General features: G+C 39.2%; 1 protein-coding gene across 8 annotated transcripts in view; it reads right to left on the minus strand.

The window, feature by feature from the left end:
• Positions 1-19,058, minus strand: part of AGBL4 (AGBL carboxypeptidase 4) — a 1,457,435-nt gene extending 1,438,377 nt beyond the window's left edge. For 3 of the 8 annotated variants that reach the window (XM_040470173.1, XM_040470176.1, XM_040470175.1), the window contains exon 1: positions 18,844-19,058. In XM_040470173.1, the coding sequence (XP_040326107.1) occupies positions 18,844-18,877 (34 nt within the window). In that variant the 5' untranslated portion in view covers positions 18,878-19,058. The remainder of the gene's footprint in view (positions 1-18,843) is intronic. The other 5 variants (XR_005788556.1, XM_040470171.1, XM_040470172.1 and 2 more) reach the window with 4 other exon arrangements.
• Positions 19,059-19,447: the final 389 nt, after the last annotated feature.

The raw sequence follows: 19,447 nt of genomic DNA on the forward strand, positions 1-19,447 counted from the left end.
TCTTTCTCTGACAGATTTATTTCACTTAGCATAATACATTCTAGTTCCATCCACATTATTACAAATGGCAAAATTTCATTATTTTTGATCACCAAGTAATATTGTGTGTGTGTGTGTGTGTGTGTGTGTATACACACACACACACACACACACATATACACCACATCTTCTTTATCCATATATCAGTCGACGGACATCTGGGCTTTTTCCATAATTTGTTTCACATACTGGGTCATAAATCAGCCTTCAACGAGTACAAAAAGATCTATATCATACCATGCATATTTTCAGGCCATAATGCTACAAAACTTGAAATCAACCTCAAGAAAAAACTTGGAAAGACCGAGAGTACTTGGAGATTAAAGAACCCTACTAAAGAACAAATGGGTTAATCAAGAAATCAAAGAGGAAATTAAAAAGTACATGGAAGCCAATGGAAATGAAAACAGAACAGTCCAAAACCTCTGGGATGCAGCAAAGGTGGTCATAAAAGGAAAGTATATAGCAATCCAGGCCTTCCTAAAGAAGGAAGAAATGTCTCAAATACACAACCTAACCTTACACCTAAAGGAGATGGAAAAAAGAACAGCAAATAAAGTCCAAAACCATCAGAAGAAGGGAAATAATAAAGATTAGAGCAGAAATCAATGATATTGAAGTAAAAAAAAAAACAAAAAACAAAAAAACTGAATGGGTCAATGAAACCAGAAGCTGGTTCTTTGAAAGAATTAACAAAATTGATAAACGCCTAGTCAGTTGATGAAAAAGAAAAAGGAAAGGACCTAAATAAATAAAATCATGAATGAAAGAGATCACAACGAACACTGCATAAATAAAAACAATAATAAGAGAATATTATGAGCAATTATATGCCAACAAATTGGGCAATCTGAAAGAAATGGACAAATTCCTAGAAACATATAAACTACCAAAACTGAAACAGGAAGAAATACAAAATCTGAACAGACCCTAACCAGTAAAGAAATTGAATCAGTAATCAAAAAATCTCCCAATAAACAAGAGTCCAGGGCTGGATGGCTTTCCAGGGGAATTCTACCAAACATTTAAAAAAGACTTAATACCTATTCTTTGGAAGCTGTTCCAAAAAATGGAAATGGAAGTAAAAGTTCCAAACTCATTCTATGAGGCCAGCATTACCTTGATTCCAAAACCAGATAAAGACCCCACTGAAAAGAATTGTCTGAGTTGGGCTCTGTGCTGACAGCGTAAGCCTGCTTCGGATTCTCTCTCTCTCTCTCTGTCCCAGCGTACGTGTGTGTGCACACATGCACATGCTCTCTCTCCCTCAAAATAAATAAATAAAAACTTAAAAACGTTTTAAAGAAAATTCAAAACATTTACAACAATTTTTATCAAGCTGCAAAAATTAAACCAGCATTTCTCATAAGCATTACTATTCCTGTGGTGGTACACTGATAATGACATTATTAAGATGAAAAATTAGAGTATTGCTACTTTGAAAGATATTTCCAATTTTAATTAAAATCATTTTGGGGCGCCTGGGTGGCGCAGTTGGTTAAGCGTCTGGCTTCAGCCAGGTCACGATCTCGCGGTCCGTGAGTTCGAGCCCCGCGTCAGGCTCTGGGCTGATGGCTCAGAGCCTGGAGCCTGTTTCCGATTCTGTGTCTCCCTCTCTCTCTGCCCCTCCCCCATTCATGCTCTGTCTCTCTCTGTCCCAAAAATAAATAAAAACGTTGAAAAAAATTTAAAAAAAATAATAATAAATAAATAAAATCATTTTAAGTTTGGGGTGCCTGGGTGGCTCAGTCGGTTGAGCATCCGACTTCAGCTCAGGTCATGATCTCACGGTCTGTGGGTTCGAGCCCCGCATCAGGCTCTGTGTTGACAGCTGGGAGCCTGGAGCCTGCTTCCAATTCTGTGTGTCTCTCTCTCTGTCCCTCCTCCGCTCAAGCTCTGTGCCTCTCCCTCAATATAAATAAATAATCATTAAAAAATATATATATTTTAAGTTTTTCATAATGTATTTATGACACCAGGACTCATGCACCATCAATACATTGCACCTTCCCAGTAGATGAGAAAGGCTCTTTAAACATGTATGAAGCTGCATATCTCATGAAAATGGAAAGCATCAATTAATCCAGTGAGTAGGTTAAGAGGATTTCTATTCTATCAGAGGTATTATTACATATACCCTCACAACTCTAATGAGTAAAGGATTAGCATCACCATTTTAAAGATGAATAAAACTGAGGCTCTAAGAAACACTATTACAATTAGGGAGTAGAGTTAAAATTTTAAATAGTATCTGGTTGGGGCGCCTGGGTGGCGCAGTCGGTTAAGCGTCCGACTTCAGCCAGGTCACAATCTCGCGGTCCGTGAGTTCGAGCCCCGCGTCAGGCTCTGGGCTGATGGCTCAGAGCCTGGAGCCTGTTTCCGATTCTGTGTCTCCCTCTCTCTCTGCCCCTCCCCCGTTCATGCTCTGTCTCTCTCTGTCCCAAAAATAAATAAACGTTGAAAGAAAAAATTTTAAATAGCATCTGGTTAATTCCAAAACCTATACTCTATTTACTACATATGTTGCAATAAAGACACAGACACCTCCAAGGTTTTAGGGTTTTTTCTTTTATTTTAATTCCAGTATAGATAACATACGGTGTCATATTAGTTTCAGGTGTACAATAGAGTAAAGCAACAACTCTATACATTACTCCATGCTCATCACAGTAAGTGAACTCTTAATCCCCTTCACCTATTTCACCCATCCCCCTACCCACCTCCCCTCTGGTAACCATCAAATTCTTCTGTGTTGTTAAGAGTCTGTTTTTTGCTTTCTTTTTTTCCTTGTTCAACTGTTTTGTTTCATAAAACCAAATATGAGTGAAATCATATATTTGTCTTTCCCAGACTGACTTATTTCACTTAGCAACATATACTCTAGATCCATCCATGTTGTTGTAAATAGCAAGATTTCATTCTTTTTTATAGCTGAGTAATATTACATATATTCATATATACACACACATATATATTTTTTGCACATACTCTTTATGTGTTCATCTATTGACGGACACTTGGGTTGCTGCTTCCATACCTTGGCTATTATAAATAACTTACTGCAATAAACACAAGGGCACTATAGCTCTTCAAATTAGTTTTTTTGTATTATGTGGGTAAGTATCCAGTAGTGGAATTACTGAATCATATGATAGTTGTGTTTTTAATTTTTTAAGGAAAATCTATGCTGTTTTCCACAGTAGCTACACCAGTTTGCATTCCCACCAAAAGTGCACAATGGTTCCTTTATCTCCACATCCTTGCCATCACTTGTTTCTTGTTTTTTTATTTTAGCCATTCTGACAGGTGTGAGGTGATTATCTCCCTGTGGTTTTCATTTGCATTCCCTGATGATGAGTGATATTGAGCATCTTCTCATATGTCTGTTGGCCATCTGTACATCTTCTTTGGAAAAGTGTCTGTTTATGACATCTACCCTTTTTTGTTTGTTTTTTTGGTGTTGAGTTGTATCAGTTATGTATTTTGGATACTAAACTTTTATTAGATAGGACATATAAATGACAATGCAAATATCTTCCCCTATTCAGTAAGTTGTCTTTTAGTTTTGTGGCTGTTCAGAAGCTTTTTATTTTGATGTAGTCCCAATAATTTATTTTTGCTTTTGCTTCCCTTACCTGAGGAGGCATATCTAGAAAGATGTTGCTATGGTTGATGTCAGAGAAAGTACTGCTAGTGTTCTCTTCTAGGATTTCTATGGTTTCATGTCTCACATTTATGACTTTAATCCATATTGTTTATTTTGTGTATGGTGTGAGGAAGTGGTCCAGATTCATTGTTTTGCATGTTGCTGTCAAGTTTTCCAAACAGTATGTGTTGAAGAGACTTTTTCCCATTGCATATTCTTGTCACTCTGTCAAAAATTAATTGATGATACAATCATGGGTTTATATCTGGGCTTTTTATTCTGCTCCATTGATCCATGTATCTATTTTTGTGCCAGTACCACAACTGTTTTGATTACTATAGCTTTGTACTACTATACCTTAATATTGGAGACTGTGACACATCCAGTTTTCCTTTTTCAAGACTGCTTTGGCTATTCAGAGTCTTATGTGGTTCCACACAAATTTTGGATTGTTGGTTCTAGTTCTGTGAATAATGCTGTTAGTCTTTTCATAGAGATTGCATTAAATCTATAAATTGCCTTGGGTAGTATAGACATTTTAACAATATTTGGTCTTCTAATCCATGAGCATGGAATATCTTTCCATTTGTGTCATCTTCAAATTCTTTCATCAATGTTCTATATTTTTCAGAGCATAGGTCTTTCCCCTCTTTTGTTTACTCGTAAGTATTTTATTATTTTTAGTGCAAATGTAAAAAGGATTTCTTTCTCTTTTTTTAATGTTTATTTATCTTGAAGGAGAGAGACAGCATGAGCAGGAGAGGGGCAGAGAGAGAGGGAGACAGAGAATCTGAAGCAGACTGCAGGTTCTGAGCTGTCAGCACAGAGCCCCATGCAGGGTTTGAACTCATGAGCAGTGAGATCATGACCTGAACTGAAGTCGGACACTCAACCGACTGAGCCGCCCAGGCGCCCCAGGATTTCTTTCTTAATTTCTCTTCCTACTTAGTGTATAGGAATGCAACAGATTTCTATACATTGATTTTCTATCCTGTGACCTTTCTGAATCTATTTGTCAGTTCTCATAGTTTTTTGGTGGAGTCGTTAGGGTTTTCTATATACAGTATCATGTCATCTGCAAACAGTGCAAGTTTTACTTCCTCCTTAACAATTTGGATGACTTTTATTTCTCTCTCTTGTCTGACTGCTGAGTGTGGGACTTCCAGCACTATGTTGAATAAAAATGGTGAGAGTATATATCCTTGTCTTGTTCCTGACCTTAGGAGGAAAGCTCTCCGATTTTCCCCACTGAGTATGATGTTAACTGAGTTTTTCATATAAGGCCTTTATTATATTGAGTTATATTCCCTCAAAACCTACTTTGTTGAGGGTTTTTATCATAAATGAATGTTATACTTTGTCAAATGCTTTTTCTACATCTACTGAAATGATCATATGGTTTTTATCCTTTCTCTTATTGATGTGATGTATCACATTGATTGATTTGTGAATAATGAAACACCCTTGCATCCCAGGAATAAATGCCACTTGATCATGGTGAATGAGTTTTTAATATATTGTTGGATTCAATTTGCTAATATTTTGTTCAGGATTTTTGTATCTATGTTCATAAGAGATATTGGCCTCTAGTTCTCTTTTTTTGTACTGTCTTTTTCTGGTTTTGGTATCAGAGTAATGCTGGCCTCACAGAATGAATTTGGAAGATTTCCCTCCTCTTGTATTTCTCGGAATAGTTTGAGAAGAATAGGTATTAACTCTTCTTTAAATGTTTGGTAAAATTCGCCTGTGAAGGCTACTGGTCCTAGACTTCTGTTTGTTGGAAGTTTTTTGATTACTGATTCCATTTTATAGCTGGTAATCAGTCTGTTCAAATTTTCTATTTCTTCCTGATTCAGTTTTGGGAGGTTATACATTTCTGGGATTTTATCCATTTCTTCTAGGTTGCCCAACTTGTTGGCATATAGTTTTTCATAGTATTCTCTTATAATCTGTATTTCTGTGGTGTCAGTTGTTACTTCTCTTTCATTTCCTGTTTTATTTTTTTAATTTAATGTTCTATTTATTTTTGAGAGAGAGAGTGAGCTGGGGAGGGGCCGAGTGAGAGGGAGAAAGAATCTGAAACAGGCTCCAGGCTCTGAGTTGTCCACACAGAGCCCAATGCAGGACTCAAACTCACTAAGTGCAAGGTCACAACCTGTGCCAAAGTCTAGCACTTAACCAACTGAGTCACCCAGACGCCCCTCCTGTTTTGTTTATTGAGTCCTCATTTTTCAGGGAGGGGGGATGAGTCCAGCTAAAGGCTTATCAATTTTGTTCTTTTCAAAAAACAGTTTCAGGTTTCATTGATGTTCTGTTTTTTAGTTTCTATATCATTTATTCCTTCTGCTGGATTTGGGTTTTGTTTGGTCTTCTTCTAGATGCTCATGTGTAAGGTTAGGTTGTTTATTTGAGATTTTTCCTGTTTCTTGGGGTAGGACTGTATTGCTATAAAATTCCCTTAGAACCACTTTTGCTGCATTCCAAAGATTTTGGAGTACTGTGTTTTCATTTTCATTTGTCTCCATGTATTTTTTTGTTTCTTCTTGGATTTCTTGGTTGACCAATTTATTGTTTAGCAGCATGCTATTTAACCTCCATGTATTTGTGTTCTTTCCAGACTTTTTTCTTGTGATTGATTTCTAGATTCACGGTGTTGTGGTCAGAAAAGATGCACTGTATGATTTCAATCTTTTTGAATTTGTTGAGACTTGTTTTGTGGACTAATATGTGATCTATTCTGGAGAATGTTCCGTGTGCACATGAAAAGAATGTGTATCTGCTGTTTTTGGATGGCATGTTCTGAATATATCTGTTAGATCCATCTGGTCCAATGTGTCATTCAAAGCCACTGTTTCCTTTTTGATTCTGTTTGGATGATCTATCCATTGATGTAAGTGGTGTATGAAAGTCCCTACTATTATTGTATTACTATTTATTACTTCTTTTATGTTTGTTATTAGCTGTCTTATGTATTTGTGTGCTTCCATAATGGGTGCATACGTATTTACAATTGTTCTATCTTCTTCTTAGATTGTTCCCTTTATGATTATGTAGTGTCCTTCTTTGTCTCATTACAGTCTTTGCTCTGATATAAGTATTGCTACCTCAGCTTTGTTTTCACTTCCATTTGTATGATAAATGCTTCTCCATTCCTTCACTTTCAATCTACATGTGTCTTTAGATCTAAAGTGAGTCTCTTATGGGCAACACATGATGGGTCTTGCTTTTTTCTCCATTTCATCACCCTATGGCTTTTGACTGGAGCATTTAGTCCATTTAAATTCAAAGGAATTATAGATAGGTATGTAACTTATTACCACTTTGTTATTTGTTCTGCATTTGTGTTTGTAGTTCTCTGTTTCTTTGTTCTCTTGTTCTTTCATCCTACGGTTTGGTGGTTTTCTTTAGTGATACACTTGGATTCCTTTCTCTTCATGCTTTGCATATCTATTACTGGACTTTGATTTGTGGTTACCATTATATTTGCATATGACATCTTCTGCATATAGCAATCTACATTAAGTTGATAGTCGCTTACATTTGAACACATTCTTTACTCCTTTCCCCCTGTTTTAGGTATATGGTGTCAGATACTTTACATCTTTTTATTTTGTGAATCCCTTGACTGATTTTTATAGCTAAACTTATTTTTACTGCCTTTGAGCTTCCTACTTTTCTTACTCCTACTTTCCATTCCTTTCCTTTGCTTACCCCTGGTCTTTCTTTCCTTTCCACTCAAAGAGTCCTCTTTAACTTTTTTTGTAGAGCTGGTTTAGTGGTGATGAATTTAAGTTTTGTTTGTCTAGGAAACTCTTTATCTCTCCTATTCAGAATTATAACCTTGATGGAGAGAGTATTCTTGGTTACAGGTTTTTTCTTTTAGCACTTGCAATGTCATGCCACTCCCTCCTGGCCTGCAAAGTTTCTGCCAAAAAATCAGCTGATAGCCTTATGGGATTTTCTTGTATGTAACACTTTTCTTTTCTCTTAATGCTTTTAAAATTCTCTATTTATCAATACTTTTTCCTGTTTTAATTACTATGTGTCTCAACATGGACATCCTTGGGCTGATTTTGTTGGTAGCCCTCCGTGCCTCCTGGATCTGAATTTCTGTTTCCTTACCCAGATTTGGGACTTTTTCAGTTATTATTTCTTCAAATAAATGTTCTTCCCCATTTCTCTCTTCTCTTTTTGGAATCCCTATAATGCACGTATTAATTACACTTGATGGTGTTACTGAGTTTCTGGAGTCTATTTTCATTTTTGTTATTTTTTTCTCTCTCTTGTTGAGCTTGACTGCTGCTTTCCAAAACCCTGTCATCCAGGTTGCTGACCCATTCTTCTGCCTTCTCTAGTCTACTATTTACTCCATCTAGTGTTACTGTTAATTTCGGTTATTGAGCCCTGCATCTCTAATTGTTTTTTTTTTTTCTATGTTTTCTATCTCTTTGTTAAGGGTCTCACTTAACTCCTCCACTCTTCTCAAATCCAGTAGTATCTTTATGACCATTACTTTAAATTCTATATCAGGCATATTACTTATCTCCATTTGGTTTAGGTCTCTTGCTGTGATTTTGTCCTATTCTTTCATTTGGGACACATTGTTCTGTCTCTTCATTTTGTCTAACTCTCTATGTCTGTTTCTATGTGTTAGAAAAGTTATGTCTCCTGTTCTTGAAAGTACTGGCCTTATGAAAGGCATTACAGTGCCCTGAAATCCAATATCCCCTGTTCACTAGAATCTGGTGCTCAAGGTTGTCTCCTAGGTCTACTGCATGTGCCCGGCTATTGTGGCTGAGCTGCATTTGCCTTCAGTCCAGTCATCTGCATGGCTTTCTTTGACTTTTGTAGGCAGTGTTTGGTCCTTGTGTTAGTGAGCCAATCTGGGGCCATCTTAGGCTTGAGTTGAATCAGACCAGGCATTTGCCAGAGATGTAATAGAACCAAACTAGGGAAACCAACACTATTTCCCTGTGTTGTCCCCTGAGGACCTTTCATTGATGGGTAGGATCTGCACTCAGACCAAACATCTGTCCCCAGCCCACTGCCGGGGCCATAGTCAGTTTGGTGTGTGTGGTTATCTTCTCCTCTCCCCAGGGAAAGAGTCACTGTCAAGGCTCTTGCACACTGCCAGGCTTGTGGCACCATTCTGGATGGGCTCCAGCCAAGAGTGTATTGGAGGGAGCAGGCCTGCAGGAGAACACAACAGTGGGGCACCCTGTGCTAGCAAGGTCTGTACCACAGTCCACTGTGAGAGGGGACCTCCAGCTACCAGGGACCAAGGCAAGGTGGAGGTGGTGGTATACATGGTGTTTGCAATGTTTGCATGGGTCTTCTATGGGAGAAGACCTGAAACCAAGGCCTGCCTTGAGGAGGCGTGACCACAGGAGAACTCAGGCAGGGCATGCCATTAGCAAGTTAGGTAGTGAGTGATGGTGCCATGCTGGTTCCTGAAGGGTCCCTGTTTCTAGTCTGGGAGACAGAGATAGAAATGGCACCCACCAGCTCCTTTGTTCCTGGAGAAGTCTCCCAGGAATCCCTGCCCCCTCAGCACACACTCTGAGATTATTAAACAAATCTCTCTCCTATATACCCTAGGCATTTTTCTCAAAATGCTGCTTCTATGCTGTATCTGTAAGGAGCTGTTTATTTTTATATATTTTAAGGGCAGGGATTCAGTTTCCTCTAGCTCTCCTGGCTCTCCCAAAGCTGAGCCCACTGATTTTTAAAGTTCAAGGTGAAGGGGCGCCTGGGTGGCGCAGTCTGTTAAACGTCCGAATTCAGCCAGGTCACGATCTCGCGGTCCGTGAGTTCGAGCCCCGCATCGGGTTCTGGGCTGATGGCTCGGAGCCTGGAGCCTGTTTCCGATTCTGTGTCTCCCTCTCTCTCTGCACCTCCCCCGTTCATGCTCTGTCTCTCTCTGTCCCAAAAATAAATTAAAAAAAAAAACGTTGAAAAAAAAATTAAAAAAAAAAAATAAAGTTCAAGGTGTTAAGCCCCACTGATTGTAAGAACTCATGAATTCGGCCTCTCTGGTTTTCAAAGCCAAATGTTATGGGGATTCATCTTCCTCATGTAGGTTCTCCACCCCAGGGATATGATATGAGAATCTGTTTCTTTCTCCTCTCTGCACCTGTAGCATCCTTCCCTTCTTTCCTCCTGTAGATCCATTTAGCTCCCAATCACGTCTCTGCCTTTCCTATCTTCTTTGATATGGCCTCTTCTCTACACTTAGCTCCAAGGAGTCTGTTCTGTCAGACTTCAGGTTGTTTTCTGGGTTATTTACACCCATGTGTATGTTGTCTACTTGTATCAATGGGACAAGGTAAGCTTAAGATCCTCCTACTCTGTCACCTTCCCCAGAAATTTCCCAAATGAGGTTTTAATGAGCTTGTTCCATCCACAGTATATCAACTGTGTTTAAGCCCTATTCAACTAGGACATCTTGTTTGTAAAATGTCAAGTTTCTTCATTTTCCCCTTCATTTGTGTTAACATCCTCAACTTCCAATAGCCTAAGTTCTAATATTTAAACCTAAAATTTATGGATAAAAAAATGTTTCCACTCATTTGGTCTACAAATATTTATTGAATGCCTACGAGGTAGCAAGCATATACTAATTGCTATTTTAGTCCCTACTCTTCAACACTAATTTACTCAATGAGCGCATAGAGATGCCCAAGATGAGAAACCTCATTAACCCCATATTTCTACAGTAATTAGAAATAAATGTGCACTTTTGTTTCATACATTTGTCTGAAAATTGAGATATGCATTACCTCTTCCTCAATAACTCAATAACAAAAGAAAATTTAAGTTATTTTAACTTACTAGGAAGCAGAGTGGAGTAGTCTCATCAGTATGGACACAGAGCCAGACAGACTTAGATTGCAGTTCCAGTTCTACTACTTATGGGTTGTAGAACCTCAGCTTCACCACTTAGTATTTCTGAACCCCAATTTTCTCATATATAAAACTGAGATAATTATACCCCCTTGCAGGAATTTTGAGAGAATTAAACAAGATATACATAAAGTGCCTAAACCAAAGGAGGTACTCTGCAAATGCCAAAGATTGGCTTACTGAAATAACTAACTTTGTTTTAAAGCCCATTACTACAATACCTGGTTATTTATCTCTCTTCATTTTAGGGCAGTATATTCTTATTTGCTGAATGGAAATCAGGAAATTTAAGTTATAGTTCTGGCTCCTCTTCTTGCTGGTTGTGGGACCCTGGTTAAGTCACCTAACCTCTAACATTCAATATAAAGGTAAAAACTACACTTCCCTCACTGTAAGCTCTAATCTTATACATGTTTTTTCTACATAGGAGAGCAAAAATGGAAAGAATCTTGGCTTTGGAATCAGACCTGCTCTCTAGCCACATAAGCCTGAACTAATCACTTACTCTGTCATGAATACATCTATGTAACCTTGGAGTCTTTCTTCAGGTCTACTGTGAGGCAAAATGAGGAAGTATAAGGAGCTAAAAATATGAGATAAACTGATGACCAAATAATTTAGGAACCAGCATTTGCTTTGCCTAGCACAGATGTCATTAAATCAACCCCTTTCACCAAAGTATTCCTACTTTGAAGATTTCAGATTCTTAACTGCAACCTCTATTACTAACTGAAATGTAATCCTCTATTACTAACAAATAGAAGATTTCTTAACCTGGGTTTCTGGGATGGACATTATCTCTTGAAATTATTTTCAAATTTTCATGTGTCTGCACACAGCATGCATTTTCATGAGAAAGAATTCATTATCTTTTCATAACATATCAAGAGGTATCTATCACACCAGAAATGTTTAAGGGCCAATAGAAGCAAAAAATAAAAAAATAAAAAGAAATACAGTCTTTAGCTCTGTTAATAGAAGAGCAATACCAGCAATATTCTGAATGAGTTTCATTCTCCCACCACATAACTTCCCTGGGCATATGTTGCTCTCTCTGCCCTCCTTTCCTCCTCTCTACTCCCAGTCCCTCTGCCTACAGCGTTCACTGGGCTAATTCCTTCTTGTCATCCAAGACTCAATTCATGTGTTCTTCCTCCAAGAAGCGTTACTAAACTACTCCTACCACCATCTCCAAGCTGTCAGAGAACTATTATCTAGCCTCAGAATTCTGTGTACAACTTCTACCATTGCCTGGATGCTAATTTTCTAGCTCTATTCTTCTTCTACTATTATGGGAGCTCCTTGAAGGCAGGGACTATGTATAAATGCATCACTGAATTTCCAAAGTTTGCCACAATGCCTGACATACAGTAGGTATTAAATATATATTTTTATAAGAATAATTCTAAAAATGAATAACACAGTCCACAACATAGTGATTTCTTCCACAACTCTATGACACAGAGATTAATATACTACAATTAGTGACTTCTAAAACTCCTAATAAAATGCAGCAAACTATAAATGATGGCAGATTGTTTTTTTCCCATTTCTTCCACCAAAACTCAGAGATTTTTTTTCCATAACATTGTTGAAAGTTCTTTATTTAGGAATTTCCAATCCCATATAAAGGTTTTTAATCGTATATTAAATTCTAGGAGTTTTCTGTGTTTGCTTGTTTTGTTTTCCTTCAGTTGACATGCAAATACATTATTTTGAAAGCCTGGTTAGAGACTCAAATGTTCACAATCAATAGTTCTCAAATACATATGACAAATAAAAACGATTTTCTTTAGAGTTTGAAAAAAAATTTATTTTAGGAGTCCATTAAATAAATGTGAAATATAAAAAGTAAAAAGTATCATATTCCCATATGGTGAATAACATCAATGAATTATTGCAAACTTTCACACTTAGAATAATGTTTTATAATCAGAAAAATCAATTCCAGCTAAGGATGAAAATTTTTCTTAATACTAAAATTAACACCTACTCCAGTGCTGAAATTTAACAATTAATAAAAACATTCTGAAACTCAATTACGATCGTACTATTCTTTGAATCAAAGACAAAGCTGTGACTATTAAAAATACGTATGCAGGGGCACCTGGGTGGCTCAGTCGGTTAAGCATCCGACTTCAGCCAGGTCACGATCTCGCAGTCCGTGAGTTCGAGCCCCGCATCAGGCTCTGGGCTGATGGCTCAGAGCCTGGAGCCTGTTTCCGATTCTGTGTCTCCCTCTCTCTCTGCTCCTCCCCCGTTCATGCTCTGCCTCTCTCTGTCCCAAAAATAAATAAACGTTGAAAAAAAAATACGTATGCAAAATATAGACATCCTTCTGTCCTTCTTAATGCATATAGGTTTCTAGTATCTCTAATTGAAAGTGACATTGCGCAATGATACTGAAACTAAAGCCAAATGCAACATCAAGAGATCTCCAACATTATCAGTTTCTTAGAAGAAATAAGCATCACGGAAACCAAATGTGTTTTCCATCCCAATACTATACTTTTAGGATCTTTAATAAAGCTATACACTTGCTGATGTTACAGAAAAATATACAGGTGACAAAAAATAATTCAAAGCTTTAAAAATATTTCTAAAAAGGGATCAAACTTTGTAAATCCACATTCCCTTTTCCACAATTTCAAAATCCATAAATCTCTAAAAATGGCAATTTTTTCCATAAATTTGCTGCCAAAACTAATTTGTCAACAAAATTTAACCTAAATTGACATGAAGCTATTTATAATTTATTCATTTAGTGTGAATGTGATATTAATGTGCTTGATTACAAGGTACTCTCCCATACCCATGTGGATGTTATATAATTAACAGTACATATGCTGTATTACTTTTCCATAATCCAAAAAATATCTGAATTCTGAAATATATTTGCATCCAAAGCTCCAAATAAGGGACTATAGATCTAGATTTCCTCCTTTTTTTTTTTAATTTTTTTTTTAACATTTATTTATTTTTGAGACAGAGAGAGAGCATGAACAGGGGAGGGTCAGAGAAAGAAGGAGACACAGGATCTGAAACAGGCTCCAGGCTCTGAGCTGTCAGCACAGAGCCCGACGCGGGGCTCGAACTCACGGACCACGAGATCATGACCTGAGCCGAAGTCGGACGCTTAACCGACTGAGCCACCCAGGCGCCCCTAGATTTCCTCTTCTTTAAAAGACAATTTTACTAGTAAGCTTTAGGAAAAGACACACACCCATGCGCATGCACACACACACACACACACACACAGAGGCAGATACTAAATAACCTACCATTTCTTTGAGGGTAGGGTATAACACATTATGCACTTTCCAAATCTATCTCTAAGTCTCACCTGAAAAGTAGGTGTTACTGTCCCCAATTTGCAAACAGACTTAACTATTTTGCCCAAGTACTAACAAAAGATGGAAAACACTATTCTCATTTCTAAGGCTTTTTAAAATTTCAAGATTCTGTCTATAGATGATTTCAGGTACCATAAAATTACTTTTTTAAAAAATATTCATTTATTTCACAAATTGATCAAGGTACAGGCCATTTTTGAGAGAGAGAGAGAGAGAGAGGGAGAGAATCCCAAGCAGGCTACATGCTGCCAGGACAGAGCCAGATGGGGGCTTGAACTCACAAAACCATGAGATCATGACCTGATCCAAAACCAAGAGTCATATGCTTAACCAACTGAGTCACCCAGGCACCCCAAAGTACAGGCCGTTTTTAACAGACTGCATCATTCTAAAATTTCTGGTCGGTATGGGCTTCCACAAAAGTAACACACTTGGCAATACAGGAAAAAAATTATACCAGGTAATTCACACAAAGCTTTCTTTTATGATAGTTGGAAAGGAAGAAGAACCTGAGAAATTCAAGCAAGTGCAATCTAGCCTAATACTCCCACATGGTTTCTTTTTTATTATTGTTAATAGTCAAATTGTTGGAAAAGAAGAAAAATTCAAACATTCTTGTCCTCATTTTAAAGTACAATGTTTTAGGGACACCAGGGTGGCTCAGTCAGTTAAGCTTCTGACTTCAGCTCAGGTCACGGTCTCATGGTTTGTGAGTTCAAGCCCCACATCTGGCGGTCTGTTATCAGTACAGAGCCTGCTTCAGATCCTCTGTCCCCCTTTCTCTGCCCCTTCCCCACTTGTTCTTTTCCTCTCTCTCTATCCTCTCAAGAATAAACATACATACATACATACATACATACATACATACAATACAACACAATATTTTAAATAAACTTCCTTTTGCAAATCTGACCTTCTAACAGAGCTATCTGTATGCTTGGAAAAAAACTTATCCCTTCACTCCAAGAAATCCCTCAAAATCCACCTCATATAGAGACCTATTCCATGTCATTTTAGTACAAATAACAATTCCACATTCGCCTAAACTTGGTGTCTGTCTTTCTTCTAACGGTAAATAAATTATACCAATGGGGAAAAAATGGAGGAAAAAAAGAATGTCTTAAATTCATCACTGTGTGTTTAAATCTTGCTTAATTTTTTACATTCAAGCTTCAGGGGAACTAAGAAAATTTCATTTATTGTGCACTTCAGATATATTATCTCTAGAATTCACAACTATCCTGCAAATATCATCCCCATTTTATGATGAGGGAACTTTAGATCAGAAAATTTGAGTCCATGGTCCTCATCTAATAGATTACAGAAATAGACTTTAGACAAAGATCTGAATTCCAGTTCTTTCCATGTCACCTTGCTAACATATGCTTACCTTACAATAACATTTCTTGTAGGGCAGGAATTTTCATCATGGCTATTATTGCTTCACTATGTAGAATATTGCAATACAAAGAGAAAGCCAAATAATGAATCTGTATAATGTTAAAATAATCCCCAAACAGGGGTGCCTGGTTGGCTCAGTTGGTTAAGCATCTGACTTTGGTTCAGGTCATGGTCCCCTGGTTCTTGGGTTCATGCCCCACACAGGGATCTGCACTGGTGGTGCGGAGCCTGCTTGGGATTCTCTCTCTCTTTCTCTCTCCCTCCCTCTCTCTCTCCCTCTCTCTCTCTCTCTCTGTTCCTTCTCCACATGTGTGCTCTCTCTCTCAAAATAAGTAAACTTAAAAAAAAAAAGCCCCAAACACCTATAGTCTTACACTTATTTGCAGATCTTGAGCAAGTTGCTTAACTTCTCTGTGCCAAAATTTCTTCAAACAGTAGAGTTAATACCTTAGAAAGTGGCTATGATGCTGACATAGATTAAAATATATAAAGCTCTTAGCACAGTATCTGGCACATAATAAACACTCTAGAAATGTTAGCTATTGCTACTGAGATGAAAAATCATCAGACGGACATGTTTTGAACCAAGTGATTCCAGTCAGCAATACCTAGACACCTAATCCAAAAACAATCAATCCTACACTGGCTTGAAATCTATGACATGATCTGGTGAAAATATGATGTATTCCAATTAGTTTCTCTCTCTTGGGAATCTGAATTAAGAAATAAAGACTAAGCCCATTAATAGTAATTCAGAACTTAAATGGTTTGGCTCCTACCTTCATCAATTTTCTCTCATTAATGTTATCAACAATGCTAAATCTGTTGCTAAATCTAGTTTTTCAGTCTTCATGTATATATCATTTGGCAGCATTTGATCTGTTCAAGACCATTCTCCTCATTCTCTTTGGAAAGCACTGAAATATTGCAGCTATTCAACACTTAATCCCAAGCCTCTACTCCCCTCACCCCACTGTCCCCTCTATGCAATTTCATCCACACTTTTGACTTCACTAATTATCTTTCATGTTAGCTCCGACTTTTCTTACACATTCAACTGCCTTGTCAATCTCTCACTTCTCTGGATGGCTCAAAGATAACTCCGACTCCATATGTCCAAAACCAAACTCATGATCTTCCCTCTCAAACATAGCCAAGACCCCTTCCAGTGTTCCTTATCTCCATAATGGCACCACCAACTATCCAGATTCACGAATTAGAAAATTAGAAGCATGACCTGATACCTCCTTTTCCTTCATCCCCATCTTTCACTAAATCCTATTAATTTTACCTCTTAAATATTTCTCAATTCCTTCTCTCCATCTCCACTGCTACCTTCTAACAGGTCTACCTATACCCATTCTTGTATCTTCTGTACTTCCCATACTGTAGCCAGTTATATTTTTCATGATTATAATCATGTCATGCTCCTACTTAAGAGCCCTCAGTGGCTTCCTACTATTTGGTGAAAATACATATCATAGTATTCAAGAACTGCAAGATCTGTTTCAGCTTCTTTCCCCCTCCTATTGCCCTATATGCAGCCATATTTGTCTTTTTTCAGTTCCTTAAACACAATACATTATGTTCCCTGCTACCTTAGGATCTTTGCACATTGTTTCCCTCTGCCTGGACCACTCCTTGTCCTTCTCTTTGCTTAATTAATCCTTCTTGTATCTCATCTAAAAATATCACTTCCTCAGAGAAAGTTTCTTGAACCACTAGACTTCATCAGATCATTCAGTTATTTATTCAACAAATATTTAAGAATAACCTTCTCTTCACTTAATCAGTCCTTATTGTATCTCATCTAAAAATATCACTTCCTCAGAGAAAGTTTCTTGAACCACTAGACTTTATCAGATCATTCAGTTATTTATTCAACAAATATTTAAGAATAACCTACTGTACACCATGTATGGCTCTAGACATGTGGGATTGTTAAACATAACAAAACCTTTGCTTTCATGGAGCCTACATTCTAGTGGAAGAAAACAGGCAATAACTAATAAAAGTAATATGGAGACTATATAATATATGTAAAGCTAGTAAATCGGAGGGGAGGGGGTGTGAGGGAGCAGGGAAGAAAAAAAAAAAAAAGAACAAGGTAAGAGAATCACAAGCAGAGAGTTTCCAGTGCCTAAGTTGGTATCTAACATATAGTTGGCACTCAATAAATATTTGTTGAGCAGATGAATGAATAAAGGAATGAGCATGTTCAAGTCACAAGGAAGCTTAAACTGTAAAAAGAATAGAGGAACTACTTGATGGACGAAGCAAAGAGAAACCATGCAGGACTTGAGAGAGAATAGTCTCTTGAACCATTCACTCTCAATGGCTTCATTCAGCTTCCAGTTCAGTTACTACAAGGTCTTAGTATAACCACTATCCATACCCTTCCCCAGTGCCAAGGGCTGGATAATTTAAGTGGGTCACTCTTGAAACCAAAATACCTAATCAGGACACATATACAAGATTTGTATACCACTTCCATCACTCACCACCACACTTATCCCTAAAGCCACTGCTTTACTACACACACAGGTATCACTTGTCTTAAAGCCTCAGTTCTTCGGTCCCCAGCCCCTTTCAGGTGCAAATTCCTTCCCATACACACACAACTGAAAACCCTTGCTCTTTCCTATGACCGTGTGAGACACTTAGGTCACTACTCTCCAAGACCAGTCAAACCCACAACGGGGGTCCCCTCAGGGATAGACACCTGGGTCTCCCCTTCCCAGCAGTCTCCTGCACCTTAAAGACTATCTTCTCCCCACAAATATATGGACATGCACACCTTTGTGATTCTAAATGACCTTCAAGATCACTGATCCCACATATACTCAAACTCAGGCTCCAGCATTCTTTGGTAAGGTTCTGAAAGACTGGGGCTCTGAGTGCCCCCGCAAGCCTCTTGTCTTTATCAGAACCTACGAAAGGATTTGTATACTTTCTCGATGGCCAGGGGTGACCCTAAGGCACTGTACTTCCCCCAAACACAAATATTCAGTGTATACCCCCTTTCCATGGCACTGCCTGATATTACAGTAACACTCCTCTCCCATATACCTGCCTCCTCAGAATAAGAGACTCCATCAAACCATGCCCGTTTAGGGAGCCCTCCCATGTTCCCACAAGACTATGTACCCCCGTCCATGACTCAGCCCTACTCCCATGATCAGCCCCATCACACGCGCCCCTCAGGATTGGAGTCCTATATCTTCCCTGGAGCCCCAGCCCCTTCTGGGCCCATGCTCATTCAGGAGTGTGCACACTCCCGCATACATTCCTGCGCCTCCTCCGGGACTCCGAGGTCCCTGCCCGCCATTCAGAGCGGTGTGCACCTCCCTTGACCCCTGACCCCGAGGTCACAGCCCCACCGCGCAAACACACAGGGGTGCCTCCTCAAGAGTAGGGCCATGCCCAAGTCCCCTCTCCCCTCAGACCAAGGACCGCCGTGCTGCTTCAGCGCTTCCCCCCAGAACGACCTCCCCCACAGACCTGCCTCAGGCGCCGTCTGGCTCCGCTCCGCCATTTTTTGTTGTCCCTCCGCCTCTAAGCCCACGCGAAAATCGCGGGGCAGTGGGGAGCGGGCGACCGGATCCTCGGGCTGACAGAGCTCCCTCAGGAAGACGCGGCACGACGGTTGCTAGGGCAACGGGCGGCCCGCGTGCCGGCGACCGGCGCGTGGCTGGGGGGCGGGAAGGCGGGCTGGGAGGGAGGGAGCGTGCGTCCGAGGCCCCGCCCCCGTGGCCCCAGCCCTCTCCGGTCCAGGCGCCGGCGGGGCTGGGAGTCCGCGGCGCTTCTCGGTTTCCCACTGAGCCACCGCGTTCTGGCAACTGAGCATGCTCAGGCGCCTCTGGGGAGCCAGGACCCGGTCGCCAGGGATGGCGCTCTTCTGCCGCTGAGGGGTTCTTCCTGCTGACCACAGACGTGGATGGACTGGCTTTTCTGTGTTTGAAGCTCAGTTTGGGACTTGAGACACAGATTTCTTGATTTCCCAACGCATCTCCTCCTGGCGTGCCTGGCCCTGGTCGAGGTGCTGAGTAACTTATGTCTTCAACTGAAATGCACCGAGAATCAATAATTCTGTGCCCACCCACAC

This window comes from Herpailurus yagouaroundi, unplaced genomic scaffold (genome assembly GCF_014898765.1).
Source record: "Herpailurus yagouaroundi ecotype Mexico unplaced genomic scaffold, PumYag 77, whole genome shotgun sequence".
In the NCBI taxonomy this organism is placed as follows: domain Eukaryota; kingdom Metazoa; phylum Chordata; class Mammalia; order Carnivora; family Felidae; genus Herpailurus; species Herpailurus yagouaroundi.